The following is a 10,328-nucleotide window of genomic DNA, read 5'->3' as shown; positions in this document are numbered from 1 at the left end:
AGGGGCATGTGCACAGTCTTTAAAAGGACAACTTGCACTATAACCACAAAGTGTTAACGGAACAGCTCACACCATGCACACCTAGCGCAGCCATAAAGGGCAGCTCACCACCTGCTCACACAGTCTTAAAGGGGCAGGCACAGACAACCTTTAGTGGGTAAAGTCACACCACACGCACACAGTCTTAAAGGGAGCGATAACAGTATACATCCACACGCAACGCACACAGCCTTAAAAAAACATCTCACACAATGCTCAGTCTTTAAGGCACACAGGCTTTTAAGCACACCCAAATGCACACAGCCTTAAAGGGCACCCAGTATTAAAGTGACAGACACAAACGCAGACTTTAAAGGGGGAGCGCACACCACACACACACAGTTTTAATGGTACAGGTGTCACAATGTTCACACACACAGCTTTAAAAGGACAGCTCATGGCATTCACGCACAGCCTTAAATGCTTTAAATAAATGGTTTATGGTACACACAGACTTTGGGGCCGAATTATCAAGTTACGTATGGAGCTTGATGCCCCCTGTTTCCGCGCAAGCCTTCAGGCTCACCAGAAACGGCAGTTATGAAGCAGCGGTCTAAAGACAGCTGCTCCATAACTGATCTGCTGCCTCTGAGGCTGCGGTCTTCAATACGCCCGATCCTATACGACCAGGCTGATTGACACCCCCTGCTAGCGGCCGATTGGCTGTGAATCTGCAGGGGGCGGCATTGCACAAGCAGTTCACAAAAATTGCTTGTGCAATGATAAATGCTGACAGCATACGCTGTCAGCATTTATCGATGTGCGGCGGACATGATACGCTACATTGTATCATGTCCGTCCGCACTTTAGTAAATCGACCCCTTAGAGATGGCTCAAGGCAATCATAAAAAGAGTTATAGAGATTTTATGGCATTCACACAAAGCCATGAGCTGTGCATTTAGTCTGTGAGTGTGTGTGTTTTTTTGTTGTTGAGCTAACAGTTTGAACGGTTCCCCAATCAGCCCTCTAGTCATACAGCACCTTTGTTTTAGAGAGATGATTGGAAAATATTTCAAACTGTTAGTTCAATAAAAGTATTACTTTTCAAGTTTGTGGCCAGAGGGCAGGGTATTTGAATTTCAGCGCTACATTAAAAAGTAAGTTATAGCGCATCTTCATAACAACTGAAGAATTAAACTCCTTCTAAAATATCTATAACATTCCAGATTTGTTTAGACAAAGGGGAAAAGTTTACTATCACTTTAAGGACTATGTGCATTGTGTGAGGGTGTCCGTGCCTTTAAGACTGTGCAAGCGTAACGTGATCTGTGCTGTTAAGGCTGTGTGTGCTGTGTTTGTGCACCTGTACCATTAAAACTGTGTGTGTGTGGTGTGAGCTCCCCCTTTAAAGTCTGCGTTTAATACTGGGTGCCCCTTTAAGGCTGTGTGCATTTGTGTGTGCTTAAAGGGACAGTCTAGTCAAAACTAAACTTTCATGATTCAGATAGGGTATGCAATTTTAAACAAGTTTCCAATATAATTTTATCATCAAATTTGCTTTGTTCCCATAGTGGTGTTTTTGAAAAGCTAAACCTAGCTAGGCTCAAACTGATTTCTAAACAGTTGAAAACCGCCTCCTAGCTCAGAGCATTTTGAAAGTTTTTCACAGTTAGACTGTGCTAGTTCACATGTGTCATATAGATAACATTGTGCTCACTCCCGTGAAGTTATTTGGGAGTCTTCTCTGATTGACTACACTGCATGTCTGTCAAAGGCACTTAGATAAGGAGGTTGTCTGCAAAGGCTTAGATACAAGTTAATCACAGAGGTAAAAAGTATATTAATATAACTGTGTTGGTTATGCAAAAACAGGGAATGGGTAATAAAGGGATTATCTATCTTTTTAAATAAAAAAAATGTTGGTGTAGACTGTCACTTTAAAAGCCTGTGTGCCTGCCCCTTAAAGACTGAGCATTGTGTGAGATGTTCCTTTAAAGCTGTGTGTGTTGCGTGTGGATGTATACTGTTATCGCTCCCTTTAAGACTGTGTGCGTGTGGTGTGACTTTACCCACTAAAGGTTGTGTGTGCCTGCCCCTTTAAGTCTGCGCTAGGTTGCATGGTGTGAGCTGTTCCGTTAACACTGTGTGGTTATGGTGCAAGTTGTCCTTTTAAAGGCTGTGCATGTGCCCCTGTCCCTTTAAGACAGTGTCCCTTTAAGGCGCTGTGCTTTGTGTGTGGATGCATACTATCGCTCTCTTTAAAACTGTCTGCGTTTAACCACTAAAGGTTGTGTGTGCCTGTACCTTAAAGACTGTGTGCGCAAGTGCCGAGCTTCCCTTTAAGGTTGCGCTGCGTGAATATTATGGTGATCTGTCCCTTTTAGGCTGTATGCGTGTGGTGCAAGTTGTCCTTTTAAAGGCTGAGAGTGCTCTGTGTGTTTGTGTGCGTGCACGTGCCACTGTCCCGTTGTGACAGAGCGTCCCTTTAAGGTTGCGTGCATCACATGGGGATGCATACTATCGCTCCCTTTAAAACTGTGCGTGTAAACTCACTAAAAGGTTGTGTGTGCCTGCCCCTTTAAGACTGTGAGCAGGTGCCGAGCTGCCCTTTAAGGTTACGCTGCGTGCACATTACAGTAATCTGTCCCTTTAAGGCTCTGTGCGCAGGTGTCGAGCTGCCCTTTAAGGTTGCGCTGTGTGCACATTACAGTGATCTGTCCCTTTAAGGCTGTGTGCGCAGGTGTCGAGCTGCCCTTTAAGGTTGCGCTGTGTGCACATTACAGTGATCTGTCCCTTTAAGGCTGTGTGCGCAGGTGTCGAGCTGCCCTTTAAGGTTGCGCTGCATGTACATTATGGTGATCTGTCCCTTTAAGGCTCTGTGTGCAGGTGTTGAGCTGCCCTTTAAGGTTGCACTGAGTGCACATTACGGTGATCTGTCCCTTTAAGGCTCTGTGCTCAGGTGTTGTGCTGCCCTTTAAGGTTGCGCTGCATGAACATTACCGCAATCTGTCCCTTTAAGACTGTGTGCGTGTGGTGCTGGTTGACCCTTTCAAGGCTGTGTGTTTTTTTTGTCTGTCCCTTTAAGACTGTGTGACCAGGTGCTATCCTGCCCTTTAAGGCTGTGTGAACATTATTTCCTCAGCAGTTTGTACAGTTGTTACTGACAAAGCTGCTGTAAGTGTCTGTGTACAGTAAACAGTTACAAATGTATAAAAAGCTGTAGGGTTTAATACAATGCATCCATGTGAGTGAGCAGAGCTGGCAGGGGAAAGTCTTTGGGGAAAATAGGGATTTTACACCCCAAAATATGACTCCCCTTTTTGTTCCTGGAGACACAAACACTGCAGCATTGTTGGTAGCCCTCATCTGAGAAAATAATTTAGAACGCTAAACTAAGATTTTACCCACATTTCATAACAAACACATAAAATAAGATACCCTCTCATTAAAATAAAAGGATATACGTATCACAAAAACATAGTACAGCACTATAACACTATATTCTCTCTGGAGCACAGGATCCAAATAGTATGTTATATACAGTCCAACGCTTAAAAGTTTGTGATAATGGGTGGGCGCCAAAAACATAGTTAACTCCCACCTACTCCAAAAATACACACTGCAAATACCTGCATCTGACATATTGGAGGTTTAATTAGCTCATGGATGACTTTATCTATTCTGTAGCAATAGAATATAAGTTTCTAATGCTGGTAAAAAATATACAAGAAAGACTAACATAAAAAGCATTGTAAGTGACCAGTCCAGCATAATACTTATTACATCTGTTATGCTGGTACGTTTTTAGTTTCCGGGGAAATTTACAGTCACTCAGACTCCAGCAGCTACTAAATCCCTCCTCTCTCGGCTTTCATCTCCTTCTCCTTTATTTAGTTAAGGTGGAAATTAAAAAAAATCCTGCATATATATAATTTAGTATAGAGGGCGATTTTATCAAATAAACCGTTGCCTTCTATTATTGCATAACTAAGCAGTCATATTCAGCTACTAATTAATAAAAATATATATGGTTAAATTTACTGACTAAGCCAAAATCAAACTAATCCACCTTAAGAGAACAAGGGAGGGCTTCTGTGCTGATTGCTATGGGGAGGTGAAAGAGCACTGTTTCCTTGTAAAAGACACTGTGGCTGTGTACTTCCAACATGGCCTTGCAGCTTCGTTGTTTATTTGCTTTGCCTGTCCTTAGGGCTCTCAGGAGCGAGCAGAAAGTTTACATTTCAGGTAATAACGACAGTCACTGTAATAAATTTTCTATTTATATTGTCACTGCCATTTAGACCGGAAGGGCATACACTATATCCAGCAATTCACTCTTGTAGGAGCTCTTTACACCAAAAGAGCAACATAACTTGCTTATTCACATGAACTCAGTTTGTGATTTCATTTCAGTAACTAATTCTGTACATTTTTATGTGGACTGAGAACACTGATTTCAAGTGGACCACAATTATTTGAGTTAAGTAAGGGCCACAGACAATTTACAGTATGTTATGTTATAGTAATGTAAATATTTTCAAAATAATTGTAATATATATATATATATATATATATATATATATATATATATATATATATATATATATATATATATAGGCTTACCAGAAGTCCCACTTTTACTGGGATTGTCCCGGTTTGGAGGCGCTGTCCCAGTGTCCCACCCAGTTGTTCATTCTGTCCCAGTAGGGTTGCCACCTCCAGATTTCAAATCATGTGTCCGGGTTTCAGACCACCTGAAACCCAGACACATTATTCAAAATGACTGGACTGTGGCTCTCCAGCATAGTTGCATGCTGGTACTTTGTTACATACAGCCCTGCTTAGCTTAACGTTTGTGTCCTTTAAAGTTTACATTTAGTAATGCAGGCTGAGTGAGCAGCATAGAGTTTTTTTAATTTTGTAGTACTACTTTGTTTATTTTTCTAAGAATTTAACACCCCCCGACCCCTGGTGACATTGCCGATAATACACCTTTAGGGGAATCATATGGGTATGACTAGGAAGTACAGACAGGAAGGATTTTTGGCCTGGATCTTGCTTTACTTCATGCAGGATAGCATTTTGGCTATAATCTTCCTGCATTATGGTATAGAGTAGCCTCTTAAACAGCTTTAGCAGGTACTTACGTGTTTCTTTTTTACTTTCATTCAATATTGTATTTATGCTTTATCAGTATTTGGCTCTGTTCCTTAATTAGACACATAAAACACATATTACACTGCAGATATTAAATTGTGAAATTGATAATTATGAAATTGATAATTATGAAAGTGATAATTATGCTTGATGTTTGGCATTATTTAGAATCTGAGATTTAGATTAATAACTTATTTGCCATGACAACGTAATGGTGCCTTTTTCACTAGGGGGTGGTGTTATGGTATATTTAAACTGTGTGATTCACTTGTTTGACTGAGGAAGGGTAGAGTATCCATGAAACATTACACACATAAAAGCTACTACTTTAAAAGGACCGGTAATTGCCACGCCCCCTTGACCATGCTCCTGACCACACCCCCACTGGCACCGCACCAGGTGGTCCCAGTTTCATCTCTAAAAATTATGGTAAGTATATATATATATATATATATATATATATATATATATATATATATATATATATATATATATGTCCTGCAAAGTGCATTTCCACAGTCCAGGCAGCAACCAAGGTGCAGTTTGAAATCTGTAATAAATCCAAAAGAAAGGTTTGGAATCACTGGATTCTTTAATGTGTTTTATTGTGCACAAATTATTTAAACATATCCGGATATGTTTATATAATTTATGCAAAATAAAGCACATTAAAGAATCCAGTGAGTGCAAGACTTTCTTTTGTGTGTGTGTGTGTATATATATATATATATATATATATATATATATATATACACACACACCTCACTCATACAGTGGGCTATGGACTGGTGCCCTGCTGTAAAGTGAAAACCACTTTAAAGGGACAGTCTACACCAGAATTTTTATTGTTTTAAAAGATAGATAATCCCTTTATTACCCATTCCCCAGTTTTGCATAACCAACACAGTTATAATAATATACTTTTAACCTCTGTGATTATCTTGTATCTAAGCCTCTGCAAACTGCCCCTTTTTTCAGTTCTTTTGACAGACTTGCAGTCTAGCCAATCAGTGCCTGCTCCCAGATAACTTCACGAGCACAGTGTTATCTATATGAAATACGTGAACTAACACCCTCTAGTGGTGAAAAACTATTGAACTGCAATCTGAAAAGAGGTGGGCTTCAAGGTCTAAGAAATTAGCATATTAACCTCCTAGGTTAAGCTTTCAACTAAGAATACCAAGAGAACAAAGCAAAATTGGTGATAAAAGTAAATTGGAAAATTGTTTAAAATTACATGCTCCATCTGAATCATGAAAGTTTATTTTGGCCTAGACTGTCCCTTTAAATTAAAAAAATCACGGTTTTAGCTTTCTTTCACTTGCCAGTGTGTTTAAAAATATGTTTGAACTAACACATATTAGGGGTGCAATAAAGTTTAGTTTAACAATAGCATAGTACAGTATTGAATTAATATTCAATAAAAACTTTACCTGTAAAATAGTGACAATTAGTGTAGTAAAATTTGCCAGACTACAACACTGAGACACAGATTGCACTGTAATGCTACAAACGGAGTGAACTGCGCATAACAAAATGTAATCATACGATAAGTACAGCACTGTTTCAAAATCTTTAGAGGTTGAACTTCATCTCCACAAAGCGCTGTAAAGGGAGGGCTATTAGTTAAGAGGTGGAAACGTCACCTCTCAGCCAAATAGCGTTCTGCCGTGGGCTTAGCAGCACAGGGTGGCGAACGCTGCAAACAAATAAAGGAGCTTTCAGCATGAAGTATTTTATACTTCATGACTGAAAGTCCCCTTTATTTGTTCCAATGGTAAATCCTAGCGTTTCACAAACGCTAGGATTTACCATCACTTTAAATACAGGAAGGTACAGAATAAATAATAAAAGTATATTGCATAGTTTTGTATCTACACATAATTTAATATTTTATATTAGTCTCATACTGTTTAATATCCTTTTAATTTCCCTGAATTATACATTGCCAAAGGGAAAGTAATAAATTATGGTTTATGGATTCATTATCGATAACTCCCTAAAGAATTTGAATATAAATATTTTTTCACATAGCCAATAATATTAGTTCATAATGTTTTGAAATATGATTTCATCTATTATTTTTTTTATTATTGTTGATTAAACAAACACTTATTACAATTATAAATAATAGCTAACCTATGGCATTAGTGCTCCTGGTGGCATTTAAAATGTATATCATTTAATGAGATTAAGGAGCAAGAGTGCCACAATGTGAAAACATAATTAGACATTAAATTAGTTTGCCTTACTATCAGTAGGAGAAAAAAGTTAGGCATCTATAATAAACAATACAACGAGAAAACAAATACAAATATTTACCTGCTCCAAAATACAAATACGAAAAATAATTTACTATAAAAGTATAAATAAAATATAAAAAATGTACTGCAAACCATAAAGGGTATTGCAGAAAAATATGCCGATATCAAATACTCATATCAATATGCATAAAATAGAGGCTTGCATTTCAAACTGGGGAAAACGTAGTCTCTGTAAAATATGTCCAGACTTTTATACATTACACATTTTAAAGTCATGCCCCTTCACCAGGTAGATTTCATTTTTTGAGATTTGTTTTTAATGGTTTAATTACTCTGCTGTTTGTCTATTATACAGAAAATAGACAAATGATATGTTGAGAACACTTATTCATTAAAGTTCAATAATATAAATATGTTTCAAAACAATTTAGATATTTTTTATTGTCAGCCTCTTTAAGAAATTAAAATGTTATGAAAGGCCATCTTAAAGGGACAGTCTACACCTTGTTATTTAAAAGATAGATAATCCCTTTATTACCCATGCTTCAGTTTTTTAACACTCTGTGATTGCCTTGTATCTAAGCCTCTGCAGGTTGCCCTCTTACCTCAGGTCTTTTAACAGACATGCATTGTAGCCAATCAGTACTGACTCATAAACAACTCCACTGATGTGAGCACAGTGCTTTCTGACACACATGAACTAGTAGTATCTAACTGTGACCGTCAATGTACTGAGCTAAGATACAGTTCAACGACTTAGAAATTAGCATATGAGTCCACCTAGGTTCAGCTTTCCACAAAGAATACCAAGAGAGCAAAGCAAATTTGATGATAAAAGTAAATAGGAAAGTTGTTTAACATTGCATGCCCTATTGGAATCAAAAGTTTAATTTTGACTAGACTGTCCTTTTTAAGTATATTAACAATAATAATCTATTTGTCAAAATGATCATGGGCCCGCAATAGATCTCTGGCCCTGCAATACCACTACTGACTGCTGAGCCAGATTAGCTTCCATGAGGTGTGAACCTAGTCTCATCTGAGACTCCTGTAATTATGCCCCTGCCCTTATGTCTATAGTTGGCTAATTTATAACTATTTGTGGGACCAACATATGCAATGATACATACGTTGTTAAAGTATTGTTAATTTGACATCTATCTTTATAGACGTATACAGGGCTTTTTTTGTGGGGATCCTCCATCGTTACAGAGTACCACCGCCTCTGCCATCTCATAACATGTAATATTTGCAGTCGTCATGTAAATACTATAGTTTTCACAAGAGCGTGCAGCAAAATATATCAGGCATTGTAAATAACTTTGTCCCTTTTTTTCTTTTCACAAAGTTACTGAGCACAGTATATCAATTAATAATTAATGAGTACCCGCACATTTTTTTTATAAACAAAAAAGCACAAAGTATGTATTAACAGAATACCTATTATCATAGAATACCTTCCATTTCCTCACAGCACACCTAGTGAATAATCATTACAGATACTGGGTTAAAAAGATGAACACCCCTGATGCAGAGGGCCGGAGAGGAAGCAGGTTGTATAGGGCTTATAATTATATGGGATATGAGTTATGACTTTTTATGAAAGGAAAGTTGGGCCTCACTTTAGGAACCATAATTTATCAACTATGGCCTTTCTTTTGTCACATAGTGCCATAAATTGTACCTCTTTCGGAGAAATTTCATTTCTTCCCACTTAGCTGCATTATATTATCATTGTTGGGAAAAACTTTTCATGTCCATCTTCTAGCTATATCTGGTTAGGTTTGTATTATAGTTGGTGGAGAGTTGAGGGATGTTATTTCAATCTTGGACCCAGGCAGCACAATGTCTTGAACAGGTGTTCTGTCTATTTTTGCTCCCTGACGGATTTTGCTACTCTCTCAGTGCGTATTACGTCACAGCCAGTGTTCCCTCTAAGGCCAGTTTTGTGAGTGGCCCAGCAGTGCAACAGTTAATTAGAGCAATTAGCAAACTATACACAATGCAGACTGCAAGGTGTTATTCCCTTATTAACTGTTTCACAGCTGTCACTCACAAAAACTGCCCTTAGAGGTAACACTGGTCACAGCATTCTACATATTTTGTAAAGCATGTGTGAAATGCGGTGACGTATGTGCACTCATGACCTGTAGATAGCAAATATTGACGCTTTGTTTGCTCATGCGCGCCGCATACACCCTCCAATGTAAAGAAAATTAAATAAGCTGTTTCTCCAACAGTAATATGCAGCTCCATGTCATCACAATTAAAGTTTAATTCATTAACTGTAACTATTACTGTTGTAGAAACGGTTTAGTTAATTTTATTTACATATGAAGGGCGCACATGAGCAGACAAAGCGTCAATATCTACCTGTTGAATTTTGCTACCTGTATGCGCACATACATCACCGCATTCCACACATTTTTTTTACAACATATGTGGAATGCATTGACGTAAAATGCACATGTACATTGAGAGGGTAACAAAAACTGACAGAACACACGTGATCTCACATGATATTTTATTATGCATATGGATTATGGGAGAAAAAGTTTTGATTTTGATTCATCTTTAAATCCTGGCACATTGCTTGCAGCTTACCAGAAGCCATGGCTCCTAGAATTGTATGTCTACCCTCTGTGTTATACGTGTCTGGCTCCTCTTTCTTGCTGGTTCCTAAGCTTGAAATAGTCAACCCCTGTCCTAACCAAACATTTTCTTTTCATGCAGCCACATGTCTATCAACAGCTGTAAATCTGAGATATTATCCAATGACTGAAGTAGCAGCAAGAAGAAAAATGTAAGGTGTTTTTTTTTTGTTTGTTTGTTTTTTCTTTGCTTTATTCTTCAAAAAACCCAATGATCCATGTTTGTAAGTTCAGTTTTATAAATTTAGTGCAATATTTTGAGGGATATGCTACAAA

At 38.0% G+C, this 10,328-nt stretch overlaps 1 protein-coding gene across 1 annotated transcript in view; it reads left to right on the top strand.

Moving 5' to 3' along the window:
• Positions 1–4,072: 4,072 nt before the first annotated feature.
• COQ3 (coenzyme Q3, methyltransferase) overlaps positions 4,073–10,328 on the top strand; it is a 39,737-nt gene continuing 33,481 nt past the window's right edge. The window contains exons 1-2 of the mRNA XM_053710566.1: positions 4,073–4,225; positions 10,135–10,204. Coding sequence (XP_053566541.1) covers positions 4,147–4,225; positions 10,135–10,204 — 149 coding nt within the window. The 5' untranslated portion in view covers positions 4,073–4,146. The remainder of the gene's footprint in view (positions 4,226–10,134; positions 10,205–10,328) is intronic.

This window comes from Bombina bombina, chromosome 4 (genome assembly GCF_027579735.1).
Source record: "Bombina bombina isolate aBomBom1 chromosome 4, aBomBom1.pri, whole genome shotgun sequence".
Taxonomy (NCBI): Eukaryota; Metazoa; Chordata; class Amphibia; order Anura; family Bombinatoridae; genus Bombina; species Bombina bombina.
This window is presented reverse-complemented; position numbering and strand designations above follow the sequence as displayed.